Source organism: Chelonia mydas, chromosome 13 (genome assembly GCF_015237465.2).
Source record: "Chelonia mydas isolate rCheMyd1 chromosome 13, rCheMyd1.pri.v2, whole genome shotgun sequence".
Lineage (NCBI taxonomy): Eukaryota > Metazoa > Chordata > Testudines > Cheloniidae > Chelonia > Chelonia mydas.
In genome coordinates, this window is record NC_051253.2 from 38754689 (window position 1) to 38779685 (window position 24997).

The 24997-nt window shown below is 50.2% G+C and overlaps 1 protein-coding gene, 1 long non-coding RNA gene and 2 gene segments (V, D, J or C); 1 reads left to right on the forward strand and 3 right to left on the reverse strand.

The window, feature by feature from the left end:
* Positions 1–24997, reverse strand: part of LOC119563617 (immunoglobulin lambda-1 light chain) — a 216385-nt gene that overhangs the window by 113443 nt on the left and 77945 nt on the right. The window lies entirely within an intron of this gene.
* LOC122462782 lies at positions 16224–17304 on the reverse strand. The segment is given in 2 exon segments: positions 16224–17094; positions 17171–17304. Coding segments are annotated over 2 exon segments (549 nt in total).
* LOC122462793 lies at positions 17344–22188 on the forward strand. The gene is made up of 3 exons (XR_006285589.1): positions 17344–17659; positions 18451–19087; positions 20468–22188. It is a non-coding gene; the product is annotated as an uncharacterized LOC122462793 (long non-coding RNA).
* Positions 18796–19549, reverse strand: LOC122462785. The segment is given in 2 exon segments: positions 18796–19178; positions 19264–19549. Coding segments are annotated over 2 exon segments (432 nt in total).

Sequence of the window (24997 nt, forward strand, 5' to 3'; positions counted from 1 at the left end):
ATTGCGACATGAAGTAAGGGGCATCGCAGTGGGGTAGTCAAATCCCTTTTGCAAGTTTGCTTCCCAGCCTGATCCTCCTTCACCAAGAATGCTGCCTTGATTATAATAAATGGAACAACCTGTGCACGAATGTATCACTTTCTGGTTTAGATAAAAAGCAGCTGCCCTTTCATTATCTTTTTAACCTCCTTCCTTCGGTGCATCTAAAGATACAGTACACTCCACCTGCAGAAACTACAGCGGTTGGTTTATGTACAGTGACTTAGTTATCTTCAATCACTGTGGTACGTAGTATACACAGTGATAAACAGCGCTACAAAAACTTCCCAGACTTCACTCTACCACCACATGACACAATCATGCATTCTCAAGCACCGGGTTTACCAACCCCCAGCTAGTCTGTAATTGCCCTGCCAAAATACCGTGCTTATCAACTGAAAATAGAGGTTCCATAATTACTTTTTTGAAAGATTAAGAGCCTGGCCCCAGCAGGTGAAAATCAACGTTGCTCCATGCAGGTCAGTGGATCCCTGGCAATTCACATTGGCTGGGGATCTGACCCTAAGTTTCCTTTGTTATTTTAAAGAGGCATTTATAGAGAACGAGGCTGGGATTTTCAAAGGAGACGAGGGGAGTTAAGCACCCAAATTACATTGACTTTCAATGAAAGGTTTGTCCACGAGTTCCTTTAGCTGCTTTGGAAGTTTAACCCTTAATATCCTGGGAATTTTCTTTAAAATAATCTGATCTCTCTCTCCACCCACAGGCATCTTTTGAAAAGTAGAGACCCAGACCTCATTGAAATCCTTTATGATCCTTTGAAAATCTTAATTTGGGGCTCAAATTTTCAGAGTTGTCAGGGACATTTGAGAGCCATAAAACCAACTTTTACCAGCTCTCTTCTAGGGCATCACAAAGAATGAGTCTGTGACACAAGAACTCTTTTGAGAGTTTAAAGTTAAAAATGTGGTTATTTGTGTCTAAAAATAATAATTAATAATAATACAATTAATAGTAAAAACCTACCTCTTATACAATGCTTTTTCTTGTGTAGATCTCAAAATTATTGAACAAGGAGGTCAGTATATCATCCCCATTTTACAGATGGGGAAACTGAGAAACAGATAAGGACATGACTCCTGCTGGGTTGGTGGTTATTTGTTTGATTCATTATTTGCGTGGTGTTGGAGAGTTTGGCTGATTGATCAGTTGGGTTTTCATGTGGTTGCTCAATCACTCTTTTATCTGATTAGTTACATGTTAGGGGGTGTCACGCTGTCTGCGGTGGCGCACAACCATGAGCGCCCACCTCAGCGCAGACGGCCAGGAGCAGGGCGGGCAGTCCGACTGGTGGTATATTCTATCCTTAGATTTCAGCAACCCAGTAGTAAATGTGAACTCCTGAAGTACAACAATAATGGAGGCTCAGACAATCCCCTTAGACACTCCAGTCTCTCTTGCACCCAGCCAAGCTGGACTATGTGATCAATGGTTACACCAAAAATCATGAATCATCAGGTTACACCCAGGCCCAGAGACCAGTCACTCAGTCAGGTTGATTAGCATCCGAGATCGCACACCAAAGACAATGCTGGACGCCAATTCTCTAGTAAACTAACTAAAGGTTTATTAGCTAGGGCAAAGGAATGAGAGTTACTGAGAGATAACTCCTTACTGTGTTTTCCACTTGATGCATCTGACGAAGTGAGCTGTAGCTCACGAAAGCTTATGCTGAAATAAATTGGTTAGTCTCTAAGGTGCCACAAATACTCCTTTTCTTTTTGAGAGGTTAAAGCAGATAAAAATATATGTACAGGAGAGTCACGATCTATGACTCCCAATGGTAGCAGAGATGTAATAATCTGCCAGTTTTCCAAAGTCTCTTGCGGTTACCCAGAATAACGCTGGGGATCTCCGTCTTCTCATTAGAATTGAAACAGTCCAGAGGTGAAGATTTTTCCTTGTGTCCATGCTTACAGCTTCTGCTCACAGAGTACGGGGGTCACCACCCACGTGGGCTCTTTCTTGGAGAGCAGTCTCTGCGTTTAGAGCCTTTGAGTTCCAGTCACCACCTACAGAACACTCCTTGCTTTGAAATTAGCACTTCCCTATTAAAGTTCTTCATTTGCATTGCACAAGGCTTCGATCTCATTTGGTGGCTTATTTAATCACTGGGGGGGGGGGGGTATGCGCAAAGTACATGTTTGCTATTACATTATAGCAGGACACAGGTACGTGAAAACAATGCATGCAGCATCCTATCGGTTTTCATGACGTTTAAACACCAACTACATTATACTATATCTAACAATCGCTTTGGTGTGTAGTAGTACACAGGTGAACCGGCCGGGCTTCCAGCTGTGAACTTGTAAGTCTGCGGTAAGGCCTGGGGCTTTGGCCTGGTCTGCCAGCTTCACAGGGCTTCGTTCTTTGTGTTTCCTTGGTTCATTATTCCTTTGACCATCGGGTTCCTTGCTTGATTTGCTGCTTGGTTTCATTTGTTTAGTTGATTTGGGTTATATACTGGATTGGTTTAATTTATTATTCATTCATTTTTAATACTTGATTGCTGACTTAGTGGGTTATTTGTTTGTCTGGTTATTTCTTTGGTTTCTTGACTGAGAATTTGGTTGGCTTGGGGGCTGATGTTTAGGTTGCTGGTTTGCTGCGTTGTATTACATTATGACGGATTATTGTTGCTATTGTTAAAGGCATTGTATTGCTCTGGGGGTTGCCAATTACATTGTTATGGCTGTTGTCACTGATAGTGTTGTTTTTATTCCCATTGCTATTGTTACTGTAACGCAGTGCTGTTGCTATTGTGTGTGTTTATACAACATTATTAAATTCTTCTTTCCTTTTTATTATATGGATTTGTTTCTGTTTTGTCCTTTTCATAAATGAAGGGGATAAAATCACCCAGCCCCAACAATCTCTCTCCAGACTGTCTTTAAATCCCTTCCAGTGAAAAGAGGAAGTTCTGCGGGTTTTCTCACCTCTACCTGCACAAAGCCCTCTTCCCCTGACTCCCAACCCCCACAGGGCAGTGGATGTTTGTCTGGGCTGGCCACACACCTGGGATTGCCTGGAGAGCACGTTCCCATGCTGTGTGTCGTGGTTTGGTTCGGAGAACTCAGGGACTATGTCAGTCTGGGCCACCCTTCCCACAAAACTGCAAGCCTTTTGATTACTCTGAAAGTGCAGGGAAAGCTGCTGACGATTAACAATTGCAGTGTTTCCCCCATTGCTGTGCTGACGGGTCTTTGCAAAATATGCTCCTTTCAATTTGTTTCAGAACAAAAACTTGGCAGGAGGCGCTCACGTACCGTGATGGTAAGAGTGGTAGGAGAGAAAGAGAGAGTGTGAGAGTTTCTGCGTGTGAGAGTTCAGAGGGGAGGAAAGAGACAGAGGCAGAGGTCCAGTTAAGAGTTTAGGCAGCATTCAGAAGGGAATCTCAGGGTTAGATTTGTCTGCACCCTGGCCCTTTAAGGATCGAGGGCCTGCGAAGGAAGTCAAAGGGGCTCTGAAAGGACTCAGCAGCAATGCGGCTAGTGCAACTTGGGTTTGTTTGGTTCTGGATAATAAGTTTAATAAAACTCCAGTTTTAAAACTCTCTTTGGTCTGAGCGTGTAACGTTTCCATGTGGTTTCTTCTAAAGTCTCTTTAATCCTACTTCTGCCTTTATTTCCCTCGGGCATGAAGCCCACCCTCAGACACTCTGCAACTCCTCAGGCCCCTCAGAGAGATCTTTCAGATTTTTGCCTCGCTCCTGCTTTGCTCCCAATCACTGTGTCTCCTATCGTCTGGCACAGTGATAGCTGGCACTGTCAGCACTTGTCAGGGCCCTCAGCTGGAAATAAAACTGGTTCTTGGAAGTGTCCCTGGAGATTATTATTCGGCTCTTCAATGATGGGCCATATGCAGTATCCCCCTTGGACTCAATCAGCCCCATCCATTCCAGCCCGTTCCTGGGACTCTGCTTGAACCAGTACCAGAAGGTCCCTCCACCCGTGATGTAGGACCATAGACAGCACAATTCAGTTGCAGAGTCTCTGAGGGCCGCACCACTGCTGGGCCAAACTCCACCCGTCTAAACGGGGGAAGGTCACCTAGAAAAATGGAGAAGGGGTGCAAAATTGATAGACCCACCCTGCCAGATTGGCTCCCCCGACACACACCCTGCAAGTGCATCCTCTGTAAAAAAACTCACACAATACTGGGGAGCCCAGAAAACTCAGAAGGAGCAAAGATACTCCCATTTCTGCCACTGGAGAGCAGCACAAGGTGGCCACCTGAGCTTCTGGGTGGAGACAACTTCTGCAGATCTGGGAGCTTCTAGACAGGAAATCCGGGGTGGTGACTGAAGGTTCAGCCAATGGGTGGAAGCTCACAAGAAGCGTCTTGCCTATCTCTGTGTCTATCACACTTTTGTGTGTATCTGTCTGCTTCAAAGCACTCACATTAAACCCCAGATAGCTACAGCTCCATAAAAATCACAGACGCTTGTTTCAACTATGATTTTACGGCAGTAGTTATCTTGCTGTTTTGTGTGTGTGTGTGTGTGTGTGTACACACACACAGAGCCATGTATGAAGTCTGCCTACATAACATCTTCCCAAGAGGGATGCTAAAAAATGGACTCATTAGTGAATACTCTACATAGGCCTCCAATGCGTGGTGGAAACCATTACTACTCTCTGCTTTACTAAAAGGAAAGATTGATGATGATGATGATGGGGGTTTCTTTCCAGATGGGAAACTGAGACACCAAGAACACCTTTCTTATCCCAGAAAAGCAGCCTAACACAACTAACACACATTCCCGCAATGTGGCTTGTCTCTGCCTAGTGGCCAGAGCATACAATCAGGTTTGTGAGTGAGTTTTTGAACCAAAAGATTTTAAACTGTTTGCAAACACACTTGGAGGAATACAATTTTTTTTTATAATTTCCATGGGTAATATCAATGTTTATTTTAAGCAGTTTTTTATATTTAGCTGTTTAAATTTTCACAGCTGTGCAAAATTATGGGTTTTTAGTCTTTTTATCTATTTAAATGTTCACAGTTTGGGGAAAATATGAGGGTCAGACAATAATTATTTAATGGCAGCAAATGTTGCAATTCAAAAAGTTCACACTTTATAACCATTAAAGCACAAATGGTCAACATCACATGTCAAAAGATACAGAATAAATAGCCTTAACGAAAAAAGAAAAGGAGTACTTGTGGCACCTTAGAGACTAACCAATTTATTTGAGCATGAGCTTTCGTGAGCTACAGCTCACTTCATCGGATGGATACTGTAGCTCACTAAAGCTCATGCTCAAATAAATTGGTTAGTCTCTAAGGTGCCACAAGTACTCATTTTCTTTTTGCGAATACAGACTAATACGGCTGTTACTCTGAAACCAGCCTTAACGAAGACACTAATAAATTCTAAATTGCTATTTTTCTTACATTGCCTGTCTGTAAATGTTGATGATTATTCATGGAAATGTGTTTTCATCTGTTTGTGTGTGTACAGAGAAATCAGACATTTACCAACAGCTCGTGACAGAAATCGAACCCTTCCAAGCCGAGACAGAAATCATTTCTCATAGATTTTAAGGCTAGAGGGGCCATCTGCTCTCACCTCTTATTTAACACAGACCGGAGAAGTCTAGCCAGGGCCTCCAGCATCAACCCCAATTACTTGTGGTTGGCCTTGGAGAAAGAGACGCCCCATCTCTCTTTGAATCACTCCCTTTGCGCCCCACGCCCGGAGATGGGATGGGGGTAAACAGGACACGGCCCGGTAATGCAGGGGAGAGGCTGAGAAGAGTCAGGGGAGGCGGATGTGACTCTGTGGGTGTTGGTGGGTGTTTCTGAGAGTGAGCATAAGAACGGCCCATCTGGGTCAGAGCAAAGGACCATCTATGCCAGTGTCCTGTCTTCCGACAGCGGCCAGTGCCAGGTGCCCCAGAGGGAATGAAGAGAACAGGGCCATGAGGGAGTGATCCATCCCCTGTTGTCCAGTCCCGGCATCTGGCAGTCAGAAGCTGAGTGGTGCTGGGGAGGGGAGTGGGTGCAGGTGGGACATTGTTGCACGTGGGTAGATGTGACTGTGGGTGTGAGGTTGTGGGCGGGGCACATTCTGGGTCTGGGTGTGAATATGTGGATGGGGGCGGGGGTTGACACTGTGTTTTAATTGGGTGTGAGTGCAGTGCTTAATTTGTAATGAAAGAGGTGCTGGGGCCCAAGCAACATCTGTACGTTCATAGCTGACACGGCAAACCCAGAGGGGCCGGGCTCAGCCCTGGCACAGATTAAGCCCTGTGCGAGTGAGTGTGACTGTAGGTGAGCTGGGGGTTGTGTCTGTCTGTGAGAGGGCTAGGACTCTGTGGCAAAGTGGGGTGCTGAAGTCTCAGTGTGTGTCCTACTCTCTCTGGCTGGTAACGAGAGTAGCTGACACCCTGGCCTGTGCGGTCCCTTCTCCCCTATGGTTCAATGATCCTGTGAAATGTCTGCACCACCCGACAGCGAAGCCTACCCAGCATTGCTTGTATCACTGCCCCTCCCCGTGCGTTTCTCTCCCTGCAACTCCCAATGGGCCCCGCTGACGTCTCGAGCCACCTCCTTTTTGTGACAGCCCCCCCCGCCCCCAGTCTCTGTCACTGTGTGTCCCCTGGCACAGTAATACGTGGCGGGGTCCGCAGCAGTCAGGGCGCCGAGCTGCAGGGAGACCTGGTTCTCGGGGGCATCTGCGGAGATGGTGACCGTGCTCTGCAGGGAAGGGGGGTAGGATGTCTGCCGGGTAGAGGGGTGTATCCACCCCAGCGACTCCAGCCCTTTCCCGGGAGGCTGCCGGACCCAGTGCCAGTAGGAGTGCTGACCAGTGATGGAGAACCCAGAGACAGCGCAGGTGAGTGGGAGGGGCTCGGAGACCTGCCCCACCCCTGGGCCGGACGCCACCAGCTGCAGCTGGGAAAGGGCGTCTGGAAACAGGGGTGGGAGATTCCTGAATAAACATCTAATGAGGGGCCCAGGGAGCAAAGGTCTCCCTGCCACACACCCCCTCCCACACACACATTGACACAGAGAGATTCACACCCCAATACCCTCACATGTGTACACACCCAAATACAGTACACAAACGCCCGTACACTCACACAAAAATACACTCACACGTGTACACACACAAATACAGTACACAAATACACATCTATGATTATACGGTTACACAGAGAGATTCACACCCAGATACCCTCACACACATACACACCCAATACACAAACACATGCACACTCACACCCAAATACACACACACACCCAAATACTGTACACTTCTACAGTTACACAGAGAGATTCACCCCCAGATATACTCTCACCAACACACACACATAACGACCGAAATCCATAGCACCCAAGTACACTCACACAAACAGATTCACCCCCAAATACACACACACACACACAAATGCACGCACAGGGAGGCGCACAGAAATACTCACATGGGGCCAGCACCGGGGCAGCTAAGAAACATCTAATCATTTTTAGGAGGAACTCTGAGCAAAACCAGAGCTCCAGTTCAGCTTCTCACCAGGCAAATGTAGGAGCTTCTATGGGAATATCGGTCCCAGATTGCAAAACTACACCCACCACTCCTGTCTCAGAGTCTCCTCTCGCTCTCCATGTCTCTCTCTCTCTCTCAACGTGTCTCTGTCTCTGCTTCCTCATACAGCAGTGAGAAGTTGCATCCGATGAAGGGAGCTTCATGAAACTCAGGCTCAAATAAATTGGTTAGTCTCTAAGTTGCCACAAGTCCTCCTTTTCTTTTTGCGGATATAGACTAACATGGCTGTTACTCTGAAACCTGTCATACAGCAGTGAGTTTCTCTCTCTCACTATCTCTCTCTCTCTCTGGTTAGTAGCTGCCTATTCGCTCTGCCAAATTTTCCAAAGAACCTGAGGGAATTAGGCGCCCACATCCCAATTAAATTAAAAGGGGAGTTTAAGCGCTAAAGTCCTCTAGGCGCCTTTGAAAACCTCAGCCCCCCTCTCTCTGCCTCTTCCCAGCCAACCGGTCACTCTTTGTCTGCAGGGCTGAGATGGGCAGGGTTTGGGGGTGGGAGGGAGGGAGGGAGGGGTGGTTGTGGCTGACTGTGGGTGGGTGGGTGGCTGATTCTGAGATGCTGTGTGTGTGTGTGTGTTACTGTGCATGGGTCACACTTGCTCTGTAACTGTCTCACAGTAATAGGTGCCGGTGTCTGTAGCTGTAAGGGGAGCTCAGCTGCAGGGAGACCCGGCTCTCGGAGGGGGTCTCTGGAAATGCTCGTTGTGTTTTGGGGAAGCGGAGCATGTTTCCCCATCACAGTTCATCAGTCCGATCCACTCAGGACCCTGGCCAGGGAAATCCGGTCTCCAGGGATGCCCCGGAGAGATCGCATGCCGGTGTGAGGGGCTCGGAGACCTTCCCCACTCCAGGGCCCGAACCCACCAGCTGCTGCAGGCAGGAAAAGACGCCTGCAAACACGGGCAGGAGCTTCCCGAGAAATACTGTAATGATCCCCACTCCGGGGAGCGAAGGATCTGGCTCCATGCACAAAGACGCCTTCACCTAAATGCTCTCACGGAGATAGGAACCAACACAGCTCCTCACACACACGTGGAAAGAAACCCACAAAAACTGACACACACACACACCCCTTCCCACGTGGCCAGGAAATAGCCGGTCATTTGTCAGAGGGGACCCCGGAACCTCAGTTCCCCAGTTCGGCTGCTCAGCAGACAGGAGAGTCTGTTGCAATCTCAGGCCCGGATTGGTGGTTTCCAAAATGCCGGACTCCTGTAACAAACTCTCTGCTGCCCATTCACAAGCACAGGTGCTTCCTCTTTCCCTCCTTCTCTCCAGCTTCCTGGTGGGCTCTGACAAAGCGTCTCCTTCAAGGGACAGCGGAAGGGAGCGGACCGCAAGGGCAAAGTCAGGTGCCTTCTCTCCGGGAGGGGACGCGTGTGGCTGGCCCCCTTTGTGTCCCAGGCCCCCGGTCTCTGTGTCACCGTGTCTCTCCTGGCGCAGTAATAGGTGGCGGTGTCTGCAGCTGTCAGGGAGCGGAGCGTCAAGGAGACCTGGTTCTTTATTATAAATTTCCCACCCCTGCAAATTTGCCACCCTAGGCCTAGGCAATAATACGCCGCTGGGCAGCCTGTGCTACCACTGAGTGGGCCGGTTTCAAAGCTTTGTGATACACAATGACAAGGCCACTTGTCCTGCTTTCGCCATCACAAGGTGTTCTCGTGAGTAAATGGCCAAGAACCCAGTGCTGTGAACCTGGGGATCTCCTAGCAGGGGAAAAAAAAACATTCTAAAGCCTATTTCCTTAATAGTGACGGGTTTCAGAGTAGCAGCCGTGTTAGTCTGTGTCTGCAAAAAGAACAGGAGGACTTGTGGCACCTTAGAGACTAACAAATTTATTTGAGCATAAGCTTTCGTGAGCTACAGCTCACTTCATCTGATGCATTCAGTGGAAAATACAGTGGGGAGATTTATATACACACAGAACATGAAACAATGGGTGTTACCATACACACTGTAACAAGAGTGATCACTTAAGGTGGGCTATTACCAGCAGGAGAGAAAAAAAAAATCCTTTTGTAGTGATAATCAAGGTGAGTCATTTCCAGCAGTTGACAAGAACGTGTGAGGAACAGTGGGGGTCGGGGGGAAGGGAATAAACATGGGGAAATAGTTTTAATTTGTGTAATGACACATCCACTCCCAGTCTTTATTCAAGCCTAATTTAATGGTGTCCAGTTTGCAAATTAATTCCAATTCAGCAGTCTCTCGTTGGAGTCTGTTTTTGAAGCTTTTTGTTGTAATATTGCCATCTTTAGGTCTCTAATCGAGTGACCAGAGAGATTGAAGTGTTCTCCGACTGGTTTTTGAATGTTACAGCTCTTGACGTCTGATTTGTGTCCATTTATTCTTTTACGTAGAGACTGTCCGGTTTGCCCAATGTACATGGCAGAAGGGCATTGCTGGCACATGATGGCATATATCACATTGGTATGTGCAGGTGAATGAGCCTCTGATAATGTGGCTGATGTGATTAGGCCCTATGATGGTGTCCCCTGAATAGATATGTCGACACAGTTGGCAACGGGCTTTGTTGCAAGGATAGGTTCCTGGGTTAGTGGTTCTATTGTGTGGTGTGTGGTTGCTGGTGAGTATTTGCTTCAGGTGGGGGGCTGTCTGTAAGCAAGGGCTGGCCTGTCTCCCAAGATCTGTGAGAGTGATGGGTCGTCCTTCAGGATAGGTTGTAGATCCTTAATAATGCGTTGGAGAGGTTTTAGTTGGGGGCTGAAGGTGACGGCTAGTGGCGTTCTGTTATTTTCTTTGTTAGGCCTGTCCTGTAGTAGGTGACTTCTGGGTACTCTTCTGGCTCTGTCAATTTGTTTCTTCACTTCAGCAGGTGGGTATTGTAGTTGTAAGAATGCTTGATAGAGATCTTGTAGGTGTTTGTCTCTGCCTGAGGGGTTGGAGGAAATGCGGTTGTATCCTAGAGCTTGGCTGTAGACAATGGATCGTGTGGTGTGGAGGCATGAAGGCAGGAATACCAGTCAGTAGGTTTCCAGTATAGGGTGGTGTTTATGTGACCATCGCTTATTAGCACCGTAGTGTCCAGGAAGTGGATGTCTTGTGTGGACTGGTCCAGGCTGAGGTTGATGGTGGGATAGAAATTGTTGAAATCATGGTGGAATTCCTCAAGGCCTTCTTTTCAATGGGTCCAGATGATGAAGATGTCATCAATGTAGTGAAGTAGAGTAGGGGCATTAGGGGACGAGAGCTGAGGAAGGTTTGTTCTAAGTCAACCATAAAAATATTGGCATACTGTGGGGTCATGCGGGTACCCATAGCAGTGCCGCTGATTTGAAGGTATACATTGTCCCCAAATGTGAAATAGTTATGGGTGAGGACAAAGTCATAAAGTTCAGCCACCAGGTTTGCCATGACATTATTGGGGATACTGTTCCTGACGGCTTGTAGTCCATCTTTGTGTGGAATGTTGGTGTAGAGAGCTTCTACATCCGTAGTGGCCAGGATGGGGTTTTCAGGAAGATCACCGATGGATTGTAGTTTCCTCAGGAAGTCAGTGGTGTCTCGAAGGTAGCTGGGAGTGCTGGTAGCGTAGGGCCTGAGGAGGGAGTCTACATAACCAGACAATCCTGCTGTCAGGGTGCCAATGCCTGAGATGATGGGGCGCCCAGGATTCCCAGGTTTATGGATCTTGGGTAGCAGATAGAATATCCCAGGTCGGGATCCCAGGGGTGTGTCTGTGTGGATTTGCTCTTGTGCTTTTTCAGGGAGTTTCTTGAGCAGATGGTATAGTTTCTTTTGGTAACCCTCAGTGGGATCAGAGGGTAATGGCTTGTAGAATGTGGTGTTGGAGAGCTGCCGAGCAGCCTCTTGTTCATATTCTGACCTATTCATGATGACCCAGTGCTGAAGCTTCTGTTCGACCACCAGGGGGCAATGAAGGGGGCAGTGTCCGATATTCCAGCAGCCAATGTAGGTCTCACGCTGATTGGGGGGGCACCAAAGGGAACCAGTGCTGCCCTCTACTGGTATGTAGTAGAATAGAAGACACACAGTAATAACTCAGGTGGCGGGATGTGTACTACAGACAAGGAGTGCTGCCCCATGTGATAAAGTGGGGGATTTTTGTGTTTTTTCCTTGTTTTTCCTAAAGGTTGCATGCAGAGGGGGTGGAACTCAGTTTCCCTGGGTGTTGCTAGTTTGACGAGGTGATGGGAGAGGGAGTTTGTTCTGGCAGAGGACCAGCGAGGGAACTTGGGACCCCAGCCAATGGCCGGGAGAACGGATACCCCCGTGACTGGTGACCTGGTGACTGTGGGATGCTATACAAAGCACATGGGATCTTTATAGGGGAGAAGGCAGTACACTGCATTTATTGAGAATACAACAGTTACCATATGCTCTTCAGTCACACACACATACACGTCAAGCACACAGTCCTGCCAGTTGATGTTTCATAGTTACCGGTCCAGAGTCTGGATCAATCTAGTGGCCAGCCAGATTGGTCACAGAGGGGAGCTGGGCTCAGTCGGTCGCGATCCGATGCTCCTGGAGTAGTGGCAAGACAAACCCAAAATCCCATGGCAAAGCACCCTATTCTTATAGTTCCTCTTCTCTGTTGAAGTCTATGAATTTTGCTGTGTCAGTTTGTGACAGGTTACTTCTTAATTGGTGTATCTTCTGATGTAAACATTCCAATACACCTCCGAGAGGGTTATCCTGTCCTGGTTCCGGATTTAATCAATTGTCCTGTCTTTAGGGGTGCGAGCCTTCACCTCAGGGTTGTCAGTTTGCCCTTCCTTCATTATGGATGCTTGTTGATGATTTCCTGGTGTCGTTAAGTCTCTTTACTCCTTTTTCCTTGACCATCTGGCTATAAAATGGCCTTCACACCTTATCTTTTCCTGATGCATACAGTCCTCATTCACACAAACAGTCTTTTTACAGAGACTTCTGAGAATACAAACAGTGACAGTTTATTTTGAATCTCCTTAACATAGACACAATACAAGATCCTGTCTTTTACTTACCAAACCTTAAAACAAAGAAATGTATATTTAACGAGAGTGCCTAATTTGTAATACATATAGGAAACCATAGTAGACATTATAACTTTATCCTAAAACAAAAGGGTGACCATAATCAGTCATAAGGATTGTTCTGGTCTGTCCCTGCCTTAACATCAGTACAGACACTGGCAGTCTGTCAGATGCATTCCTACCAATGTCCCAGAGGGTCATTCCTTCCTGCTATTCAAGAAGGGTGGCTGGCAGAATGAAATCAAGGTTTACATCAGTTCTTATAGTACAATTATAAAATCCTGTCCCTACAACCGGGAGGCCCAGCTCAGGAGTCCCAGCCGGTTCTGGCCAGTGGGAGAACAATGGGCTGTGAAGAGAAGACCCCTGTAGCCTAACCAGCTGGTTCCAGCCAGAGGGGGCCAGAGGACAGGAGAGGGGGCCCAGGCGACCCTGTTTACCTGGAGAGAAAACAATGGACAGAGGGGGGGCTTGGGGCCGGTGATATCAGATGTCCAGCTGGGAAGCAGGAGGGCTCGGGACTGGAGAGAGGGAGCAGGCATAGCCCGCCTGGATGCAAGGGAGACTTGGATGTGCTGTGTTGGGGGAGGCCAGGCCTGAGGGCCCTGAGTGTTTCCTATGCTGTGTTCAGGTACTCAATAAACCCTCCTGTTTTACACTGGCTGAGAGCCTCTCCGGTCTAGAGAACAGGGTGGCATTATTCCCTTTGGGACTGGAGGCCCCATCGGTCCAGAGCAAGTGGACTCCCTGAGGGGGCCCACGGCAGAGACAGGTGTGTTAAGGCTCTGGGAGGTGCGGTTCCAGGAGGTGGAGAGGCTTAACCCCCGAGAGAGAGTGGACCCCCGAGAAGAGCTGTCTCACTGAAGGGGGTTCCCCCCACAGACCACACGGGGCCAAGAGTGGGCACGACCTGTGGGTCCGTGACACCCCTACTGGCAGGGATCGGCACAGCAGGTGCACACTGGTCACCCAGGTGGAGGTGGGCGCTGAGAGAAGGAGTGCGCAAATCTGAAAATTCCAACTCTGCTGGAGACTTAGGTGGTGGGGTCAAAGTGGTTCTTTAGGGTAAAACGTTTGGGTTTTTATTCAATTTTTTATACAGGTAGGAAATGACATTAAAAAGTGCTCTAAAAGAACGTTAAGGTGGCAAAGTCAAGCCCTCAAAAGATAGGAGATGCTAGGGCTAAGGTTGCCCATGTAATCTTAACTCTGCCCCCTTGTCGGGAATGACACAAGACTTCACACACTCTTTTTTCCACAGGACCCCTGCCGCAGTCAGTGCCTAGAAGGGACCCACTGGGGAATGAGGTGGGACCCTGCAATGAAGGGGACTGTTGTCTGTAGGCGCCCTGCTCATTTGTTGCGGAAGTTGGAATGTGTGTACCAGGGACAGGAGCTCACTGTGTGTCTGCCTGACAGTGATACGCCGCTAGACATACTTGTCAGGGTTCCCCCTCCACTCTGAACTCTGGGGTACAGATGTGGGGACCGGCATGGAAGACCCCCTAAGATTATATTCTACCAGTTTAGGTTAAAAACTTCCCCAAGGCACAAATTCCTGTCCTTGTTCTTGAATGGGATTGCTGCCACCACCAAGTGATTTACACAAAAATTTAGGGACAGGTCACTTGGAATCCCTACCCCCCCCTCCCAATATCCCCCCAAGGCCCTTCACCCCCTTTCATGGGGAGGCTTGAGAATCATACACCAACCAGGTATATACCAACCATATACCAGGAAATCCTCATCATATTTGACTTGGGTGTCTGGGTGGAGGCCTGAGTCACGAAAGCTTATGCTCAAATAAATTGGTTAGTCTGTAAGGTGCCACAAGTCCTCCTGTTCTTTTTGTGGATACAGACTAACATGGCTGCTACTCTGAAACCTGTCTTTAAGGGAACTGTGTTTTGGTTTCTGGGAAACCACTAAGGAATTATAGAAGCTGTTTTGTGCTTGCTTAGAGTCACCAAGTATTGGAATATCCAGCAGTTTTAGGAATTGTCTACCCCATCCTTGGCAGTTTACCCTAACCCAGTAACTTCAGTGTGGCTCCCCGGTACCCTCGGTCACAGAAGGTTCCCCTGAATTCTCCCATGTACTTTAGGGCAGCTTAGATGGTTTCCATTTCAGAAGCCTGCGGCGTTGCTGTGAACTCAGCAGAGTTCAGGTCACATCACTGCTCTGAGACCCGGGGGTCTGGGTTCATATCTCGCCCTGTGCTCTGAGAACAACCGCTCCTGGCACAGACACACACCCTGCCCCCCTAGCGTGCACGACACTGCACGAGGACGCCACCCAGAGGCTGCGGGGGGTGGGTGAGCAGCCGGCTCTGGGGAGAGGCTCAGGGACACCGGAGTTCAGGGGGTGATGTTGGTCACGTGAGGCTCCCGAATCCCCTGGGCTGAACGCAGCGAGTTTTTGTCAGAGCTCTGACCGGCTTCCCTCACTGTGTCTCCAGCAGCGCAGTGATACCGGGCGGAGTCCTCGGGTCCCAGGCGGCTCATTTGCAGATACAGCTGGCTCTTGGCGTTGTCCCTGGAGACGGTGAATCGCCCTTTCACGGAGTCAGGGTAATCTCTGCTCCCGCCAGTGCTGCTGATCCAGGAGACCCATTCCAGCCCCTTCCCGGGGCGCTGCCGGTACCAGAACATGTCGTAGTTGCCGAAAGTGAATCCGGAGCCCGTGCAGGAGAGCCGCCTGGAGCCGCCGGTGGTCGCAGCCCCGCCGCCGGACTCCACCAGCCGCCCCTGCGCCTCGGCCCCTGGGGAACAAGCCGGGTTGGGGGCGTGAGAGCGGGTGGGAACAATCCCCTCGGGCCAGGTCTGGGCAACGGCGGCAGCTTTGGCCACAGTCTAATGTCAGGGGGGAAACTTCTGGTCTGGCAACGATATTTATGGGAAAAATGAAAACTCTTTGGGGGTTTTCAGCCACCGCCTCTCAGACGAGACAAATACATGGTATGAAACCGGAAACAAAATCCGTGTGTCCCAATTTATTCCCGGGGAATCTCCCCTGCCCCGCTCCGGTCAATCAATGGCAATAATCGGAACAATAACCCCCCGATTCCCGCCACCCCAAGCACCTTTGGACGCTGCTGCGATGAAAGCAAAATGGAGCCACCACCGCATCGTCTCTGCGCGTCTGCGGCCAGTCCTCGCCCTGGGGACGGGTCCGGAGCTGCTCCCTGCAGGGACAGAGCTTCTTCGCGAGCCGCAGGGTCGGGGCGGGTGGAAACAGCCCGGAAAGAGAGTCATTGCACGGGGATAGTTTGCATAGCCCCGCCTCATTTAAAATAGCACTCGGAGAAACCACGCCCCAGCCTTGCTGAGCTATTGGTTAACATCCCAGGGAGGAGGGTGGCTAATATCACTCAAGTGCGGGGGCGGGGGGACAGGGACCTGCGTTTTCACCTGGCCAGTTATCTGTGACACGGCCCGGTCACCGGTCAGTTACTGAAGTTAAAGGTACATCGGAGGCATTGGAAGCTGCTGCCTGTGAAACCCGCCCTTTTCTTCGGGAACCCACCAATCAGGATCCGGGAGCCTAATTTGAACTTCCTACACTGGAAAAACCATATCCCTGCCCTAGTGGTCCAATCATTGGGCTGAGTCCCAGGACACCCCGGTTTCCTTCCTAGCTGGGGCACCAAGGGGAAGCCAAAGGGGCAGCATCAGATCTGGCAGCAGCTAGTGACATCTGACCCTGTCCCCTTTTGGCTGCCCCCTGCCACAGCTCGGAATCCACCAAGGTCTCCCGGGACCCAGGGTGCAACAAAGAAAGGCTGACCCCTCACGCCCCATAGAGGCCGCTTGGCAATCATCGACTTGAAGGAGTGAAGAGAGATCCGGGTGCTGCCCCCTAGGGGCAGGGTGTGGGAGGGGTGGCACGCTGGTTGCCCGGAGGGGCGGGTGTGCAGCAGAGAACACGGGGGTGCTGCCCCCTAGGGGCAGGGACTGGGACAGCGGCTGCCTCATATTTGCTACCCCAGCCCTGACCTGACTCTGCAGCCCCACAAAAGTCTTGTCCGTCCCGCGCTGCTGGCAGCGCTGGGGACATTTTCTCCTTGGTTCAGTTCTCTGTGTGTCTGACTCTTCCCTTGGGCTGTGCCCCGCAGGGGGCTGTGACTGCAAAGGGGATGTTTTTGTACGTGCTTAGATTCCCTGCCCGTCACTGTGTCTCTCACACAGTGATACACCGCCGTGTCCTCGGGTCTCAGGCCGGTCATTTGCAAATAGAGCAGGTTGCTGGGGTTGTCTCTGGAGATGGTGAATCGCCCTTTCACTGAATGGCCATAGTCCGCTTTAGTGCTATCGGGGTTAATGTAGGAGATCCACTCTGCTGCTTTCCCGGGATCCTGGCGGTACCAGAACATCCAATAGTTTCCAAAGGGAAATCCGGAGGCTTTACAGGAGATGCGGATAGAATCTCCTGTGGTTTTAACACCTCCCCCAGACTCCACCAGCTGAATCTGCGAATGGACTCCTGCAAAATTAAAATATAGTGTTAATCATCTCCACCGTAATACTGAGCTTCCCTCTGTATCCAGAGAAGGAATCACCTCTGGGAATTGCTGCCATGAAAGCGAGGGGTAGCCACAGCATCATCTCTTTTCTGACGATTTTGGAGACAATTCTGCAGGAGAGGGCGCAGAGAAGGGGGGATGGGTGTGAGCTGCGGAGACACGTGTCTGTGCCGTCTCCTCTGCAGACTCAGGGACGCCGGGGGTGTCTCACAGGAAATGTGGTCACTCGATTTGCATCCGCTCCGGTCTTCAAAAGGAGAGAGAAATAGACCGTAGTCGCTCTGTGGTAGCAGCAGACGGAGCAGCAGTAACTTTACCCTCCTCTCTTTGAGACTTCGTTCCCCATGGGTATAACGAGGGCGCAGTGAGGAACCCTTCCTCTGTCTGCTCCAATTTCTTTGTAAGTTCTTCAGGGCAGAGACTGTCGCTCACTGTGTGTCTCCACTGAGCTCTCATCGCACACGGGGCCGCTACACACACTCAGAACGTCCGGTGGGATTCCCAGTTCCCATTACAGGAAAACTGGTGAGAGAGGCAAGAACAAATCCCTGTGTTGGTTGTGAAATGTCAGCTGCAGGCCCCTGAAATCTGGCTCCGACCTCATCTAGCTGCCCCTGAGACCCTAGCTAAGGTCTGTGCTGTGGGTTCTAGCGGCTACTGTCCTGTAGCTGAGTTATAAAAAGGCGCCTGGAGAAGCGAAACGAGGAAAGTAACTGAAATACTTCTCCGATGGATTGTATTTACTGTGGGACAACCCATCCTAAATTCTCAATTACTGCGGGGCAAGCTACACTCACTGCTATGTTTGCTTCCCACAAGCTGGTCTTAGTATCACTTTTTTATGAGTGAAGTACCCCAGTAGTTGGATGTTAATATTTTAACTACCTGGTTAAATTTATTAACCTAAATTTGGGATATTTCGGATTATGTACTGTATGTATTTTGTCACTTTTAAACCAAACTTTGCACTTTGGGATCATTTAAGCCTTATACCCAGATGTAGAGACACTTTTGCTTTACCCTGTGTATTAGATAATTTTAGCATTACCTTAATTATAAATAAAAAGAAAAGGAGTACTTGTGGCACCTTAGAGACTAACCAGTTTATTTGAGCATGAGCTTTCGTGAGCTACAGCTCACTTCATGCTATGCATCCGATGAAGTGAGCTGTAGCTCACGAAAGCTCATGCTCAAATAAACTGGTTAGTCTCTAAGGTGCCACAAGTACTCCTTTTCTTTTTACGAATACAGACTAACACGGCTGTTACTCTGAAACCTTAATTATAAATAATGATCAAGTTCTTTATGTCTCCAAGTTAAGGTAACATTACATGACTCATCCGCCCTCACTGGAGGAGCTCCCAGGACTATTGCAGAGACGCTAATATAACCGAGACACGTCCTTCCCAACCCAGTTCCTCTGCCCTCAAGCCGTTTCTCTGTGTCACCGAGGCCAAGTCACTCAGCGCGTCTGCGCCGCAGCCGCCCATCTCTAAAATTCAGGTTGCGTTGCTTCTTCTGTGTGTCGTAGCTACTCAGACGGCAAAGCGTCCCATCTCCTCTGGCGAGCCTACGTCCTCCAAAATGTACCTTTGTTTTTCCAGGAGGCCTGAAGTGTGTCTCCTAACGTGTCTACTGGGGCTGAGAACTCGAATTACACGTCACCGCCTTTCAGACACCTGCCGCCCCCTCCGGCAGTTTGTGTCGGGAGCCCAGGGCGCTCTGTAGCACGGTGGATCCCAGAGAGTGCAGAAATACACCGCCGAGTCAGCCCGCTGCGCCCCGTCTATGGACAGCGTGAGAGACTTCGCTCCGGTGTCCAGCTGCGCCGAGAACCGAGGGGCCACAGAATCGGATTTGCGCTCCGAGCCATAGGAGTATCTTCCCAGCAGGAAGAGGGGTTCCTTCCCTGGCCTCTCCTGGTACCAGTCCAGGGCGTAGCTGCTGTAGGAGGTGCTGTATTGACATCTTATCTCCACCCGTTGCCCTTCCGTGGCTGACAGAGAAGCCGGGATCTGGGTCAGCGAGTTCCCAGCCACCGAACCTAAAAGAGAGATAATTCGGAGGGAGTCAGGGGCGAGGAAAGTCCCCCAGATAGACAGGCCCCGGCCCCCGCTCTTGGAGCTCACCTGGGAACAGCGGCAGCGCACAGAGAAACAGCCACAGAGATCCCCGCATGTCTGTAATGGGGGAGCTAAAGAACCCCAAAGTCACCGACTGGGCTTCAGGGAGAGAGAGAGTGTGACTGCGGAATGACACCAGCTGCTGTGTGAACGGGGGATCCGGAGTGGGGGTGCGGGTGGCGCTCACACACCCCAGTAACGCGTGGGAAAGAGTGCGACGGTTGTGTGTGCAGTTGTGAGCATTTATCCGGTGTCTGGCTGTGTCCGTGTGTGTGTCCCTGTCTGTCTGTCTGCGCGCCCTTCTCTCTCACTTGTCTGCAACACACAACAGACAAACCCAAGCCCCCAAGCCCCGGTGTCCTCCGATCCTGCCTGCTCCGGAACTCAGGCTGAGAAGGGCTTAAAGACAAAGAGCTCTGTAGTGAGGGTGCGGAGCGCCCCCTTTCTGTCACTGCCCCAGCCCCTTTCACATGCCTGGCGGGAGGGGAGCAGGGCAGGGGGATCCAGGGTGGGGGAGGCTCACAAGTTGCGGGAATGGGGGCAGCTGGCACGCCATGGGGCTGGGGTTTCCAGTGTCGCGCCTGGGGTTGGCATCTCCCTGCTGCCTGCTACAGAGACACTGTATCCCGGCATTTCCAGCGCTGAAAGAGCCGGGTCCCCCCGCCTCCCTATGCAGCTGACTGTGATCAGCCGGGCCTGGCCCCACTGGCAGCAGGGGAGGTTTGTGTCTTAGCTCGGACTGGCTTCCCCTCGCTGTGCCGGTTCCGGTTCATTAACCCCGAGCTGCGAACGGAACCCGCACGGCACACACCCTGTGTTTTTGGGTCCGAGAGTGGCCCGGTGGTCAAGGGCTTTGTCCTGGGCTCAAAAGACAGGAAAAGAATTCTGAGCTCTGCCACTGACTGGCCGTGTGACCTCGGGAAACTCACTTCATCGCCCCCGGCCTCAGCTCCTGGTCTATGGGGGTGGGGGCGGGGGAGGCGAGGCGGAGAAGGGGAGGGATGCTGCTCTTGTGGGAGGTGTCTGGGGAGATGCTGAGCTCTGGGGTGTCTGTCGGTGCCCACAGATGCCTGCACGTTACGCGTGGCGGGGCGGGGGGGGAGGGAAGAGGAGGAGGAAGAAGTTGTTCTTATTTCATGGTCCCTGAATTGTGCCCCGAACACGTCTACTGCTACTCAGAATATTAATAACTCGCCCCCCTGCATTTCAGACACGGCCACCCGCTCCGGCTCTTCGGATTTCTGTAACCACTGCGGGGAAGACAATGAATCGCAGCCACCGATTCGACTCCTGGAGAAATGAAGTTCCCGGGAGGTGGCAGCAACTTCTGTGTGAACTGGGGATCCGGAATTGGGATGGGGGTAAAGCTCACACACTCCAGTAACACGTGGGAAAAGCTGTGTGTATGTGAGTGTTTATTTGTGTGTTTATTCGTGCCTCTGTGTGTGTGTGCCCGCCTATGTCAGTGTGCATGTGTGTGGGTGTGTCAGTCCGCCTCTGGATCCGAGTGTGCGTGCCCTGCCTGTCTGTCCCTGCGCGTGTCCCCATGAGGGTGCGAGCGCAGTCTCTCTCTCTCTCTCTAGTGTCTGCAGCACACACAACAGTCACACCCAGCCGCGCCCTGCCTGCGATGCTGTCCCTTCTGCTCCACAGAGCCAGGGGGTGCGGGGCCGCGCCTGGCGCCGCCTTTCTGTCCCTGCTGCTGCCCCTTTGGCATCACTAGGGAGGGGGGGGGGGAAGGTGGGTCCAGGCTGCGGGGCGTGGGTGAGGCTTACATGCTGGGGGAATGGGTGAATGGGGGACGCTGGTCTGGGCTGAGGAAGGAATGAGGGACAGAGGAATGGAGGGCAGGGGGGAAATGGGAATGCGGCTGCACACAGAGCCACAGGGATGGGGCAAATATGGGGAGGGGGAGGCACCTGGTAGGGGAGGAGGTGGGAATGGGGGATGCTCCAGCAGGGAAGAGCCCGGGGAGTCCCTGAAAAAAGAGGGGGTCGGAAGGCGGCAGACAGGGAGTTTGTGTAGGGGAGGGAGTGATGCAGGAGACCCCCGGGGGGGGGGGAATACGCTGAGCCTGCACAAGGTAGGAAGTGTGCAACCCCCTGCTTGTAAACAATAACACACCTCTTGGTGCCCTCTGAGACGTGGCTCCCCTCCCACCGGTGCACGTAGGGGAAATGACTCATCTCCCTTCGTTTTGGAGACCGCCCCCCGCCCTCCTGCAGTTTGTGTCGGGAGCTCGGGACGCTCTGTAGCCCGGTGGATCCCAGAGAGCGCAGAAATACACCGCCGAGTCAGCCCGCTGCGCCCAGTCTATGGACAGCGTGAGAGACTTCGCTCCGGTGTCCAGCTGGGAGGAGAACCGAGGGGCCACCGAACCGGGCTTGTATTCATTTCCCCTCTCATTTCTGTGCAGTAGGAACAGAGGTTGCTGCCCAGGCAGCTGCTGGTACCACCCCAGGGCGTAGTACGTGTACGTGGTGCTGCATTGACAGGACAGTTTCACGGGCCGCCCTGCCCTGGCTGACGCAGACGCTGGAATCTGGGTCCCGGAGTTCCCAGCCACGGGACCTAGCAGGAGAACAGTGGAGGCAGAGTAAGACCCGTGAGTTAGAAAACACTCAGTCTAACTGCCAGTAAATTTAAACCACTTACTGAGGAGAAATAGGCAGACAGCGATCCACATCTCGTCTCTACCGCTGTCACACACAGAATGATTCCTCTGCTGTGTTGTCCGATCTATTCACAGTCAAGGACCCACTCCCCCTCGTGGGAGGGCTGTGAAAAGACAGAGGGAGAAATTCTGCCCAAGAAGCCACCCGGAGACAATGGGAAGGAGTGTTTTTTTCTTAAACTAGATCTCCTCGGAGTAGGTGTATAACTTCGTTATATTTTTATTTTTTGCAAGCAAATAAACTAGGTTACCATTTCTCCGAAGGAGTATAATCCATAAAAACAGGTTTTAGCTGCAACTGTCCTATAGCTCAGTTATAAATAATGTCATATGGACAGACAGATACACTTGTATTTATTTTCAGACAGACTCAGAGAGTTGTAGCCGTTTTGGTCTCAGGATATGAGAGAGACAAGGTGGGTGAGTGTCACAGAGTGTGGGGGAGTCCAGGCCCTGCACCCCTCTTCCTGGGATTCACTGAGACTCTCAGCCAGCCAGTAAAACAGAAGGTTTATTGGACAACAGGAACACAGTCTAAAACAGAGCTTGTGGGTACAACCAGAACCCCTCAGTCAAGTCCTTCTGGGGACAGGGAGCTTAGACCCCAGCCCTGGGGTTCCCTACGTTCCACCCCCCAGCCCCAAACTGAAACCAACCCCCCTCCCCCCAGCAGGCTCCCTCCTGCAGACTCCCTTCACATTCCTGGGCAGAGGTGTTACCTCCCCCCTCCTGGCTCAGGTTACAGGCTCTCAGGTCTCCCATCCCCAGTGAGACTCCCCTACCACATTCCCAGGTCAACACTCCCCCTTCCCTGCTGCGTCACACCACCCCGCTCCCTACAGCCTCACAGTGAGTTAATATTTTTATTGGACCAACTTCTGTTTGCAGAAGGGACACGCTTTTGAGGTTCACAGAGCTCTTCCTCAAGTCTGGAGAAGGAAAGCAGACCTAAGAAGAAGTTCTCTGCAGCTCGAAAGTTTGTTCTTTCCACCAACAAAAGTTACTTCAATAAAAGATGTTACCTCACCCATCTTGTGGATGGATAGATAGATAGATAGATGGGATGTATGGGGAGAGGGGGAGAGAGAGAGGGTATATGGAGAGAAAGAAGAGGGCTTATGGGGACAGAAAGGTTCATCGAGTGCAGTATCCTGTCTTCCAAAAGAGGACAGTGCCAGGTGCCCCAGAAGATATGAACAGAACAGGGAAACATCAAGGGATCCATCCCTTGTCGTCTATTCCCAGCTTCTGGCAAACAGAGGCTGGGGACACCATCCCCGCCCACCCTGGCTAATAGCCACTGATGGACCTATCCTCCATTAACTTATCTAGTTCTTTTTGAACCCTGTTATAGTCTTGGCCTTCAAAAACAACCCCTGGCAAAGAGTTCTACAGGTTGGCTGTGTGTTCTGTGAAGAAATACTTTCTTTTGTTTATTTTAAACCTGCTGCCTATTAATTTCATTTGGTGACCCCTAGTTCTTGTGTTATGAGAAGACTTTACATTGTGATTCATAATTTGCAAAGACCAAGGAAGGAAGTGGATATTCAGATGCATCAAAATGACTTAGGATCCTAAGTTCCATTTTTAAAAGTGACTTATTGTCAGATTGTTAAAAAAACGTGGCATCTAAATATGCATATACATGCCTAGTGGGACTTTCAAAAGGATTTCACTGTGGGTTGGGAGCTTTGAAAATCCCATTAAGTGCCTCTCTGCATCACTATGCACCCAAATATTTTTTTAAAAAATCTGCCCCTTTAGACAATTAAGAGCTTAACTTAAATTCTATTGTTTTTCAATTAAAGGTTTCAAATGCCCACTACACTTATGAAAATGGGACTTAAGCACCCAATTACCTTCAAAAAAATATGTCCCTAACTCCAATAAGGCATTGAACTCAATGAGCATAAGGGGGCTATATACTCTAAAAATCTGGCGCTAAGGATCTCAAGTCATTCAGGCGTTACATTGCTCCCATTTTCAAAAATGACTCAGGGCACCTCGGTCCCATTCACTCAGTATGACAATGGATCGTGTTCAAACACCCTGCTGTAATATTAATAAAGTGCTTGGGTGATAAAGTACTTTATTACTATTATTCATAGATGAACAGAAAACATATATGACAGAGGTAACAGACTTTACTGCGAACGGTTTAAATGTCAAAAAATGCACAGTTAAGGCTGCCTGGTGATAGTCGTGCCCTTTCAGAACATCGAATTCAGCAAAACTTCAAAGCTATAAATTGCAAGACACAGTTTAAATGAAAGACTCTATCAACATAAAACTCTTATCCCTTGAAAATTGCACACAGTGTGACAATAGGATAGTCGCTCTTAAACTCTCTCCCTCATATGGTATGGTTAGTTGAGAATTTGAATGGAAGGGTGAAAACTCCTCAGACAAACAAGACACTTCAAAGCTGGTAATTGCAAGACAGTTTTATTTTGGTAGGGTCTTTCATTCAAATTCTCAGCCCCTAAAATTGTACAGAGTACAACAACAGGAGAGTAGCTCTTAAAATCATTTTCCTGTCTACTAATGTTAGTTAAGAAAGCACCAGGCAGTGGCGAAACCCAAGTTTGCTGCCCTCTGGAGACCACTGCACCCCAGGACTCCATGTTCACTCCCGACCATTGCAGCCTGGTGGCAGATTAGGATAAGAGTCCAGATCGCCTCCCTCCCTGTCCAGCACTGTCACCGATATCAGATAGATATACTGTAGCTCAAATGATACGCTGTGGCTCCAACCAAAGTCTCGGGTTTGTTACAGAAATGACTGGGGTGGGGTTCTCCGACGTGTGTCACGCAGAGGGGCACAATGTTCTCAGAATGGTGTTTCTGGTCTCAAAACTCTGTGATCCTGTCCTCCATGCTCCTAATATGTGGAGTGCAACATTTCAGCCAGATGCAGGACCCACTGGGTGGGATGGTCTCACGTAAGGGTCTTTTCTGCCATTCAAATTCGTTGGTCATTATTGTTGGCATTTTAGTAACACCTGAAGGGTCTCAACCAAGAACAAGGTCCCAGTTTCTGGGTGCTGCCCATACACACCACAGGAG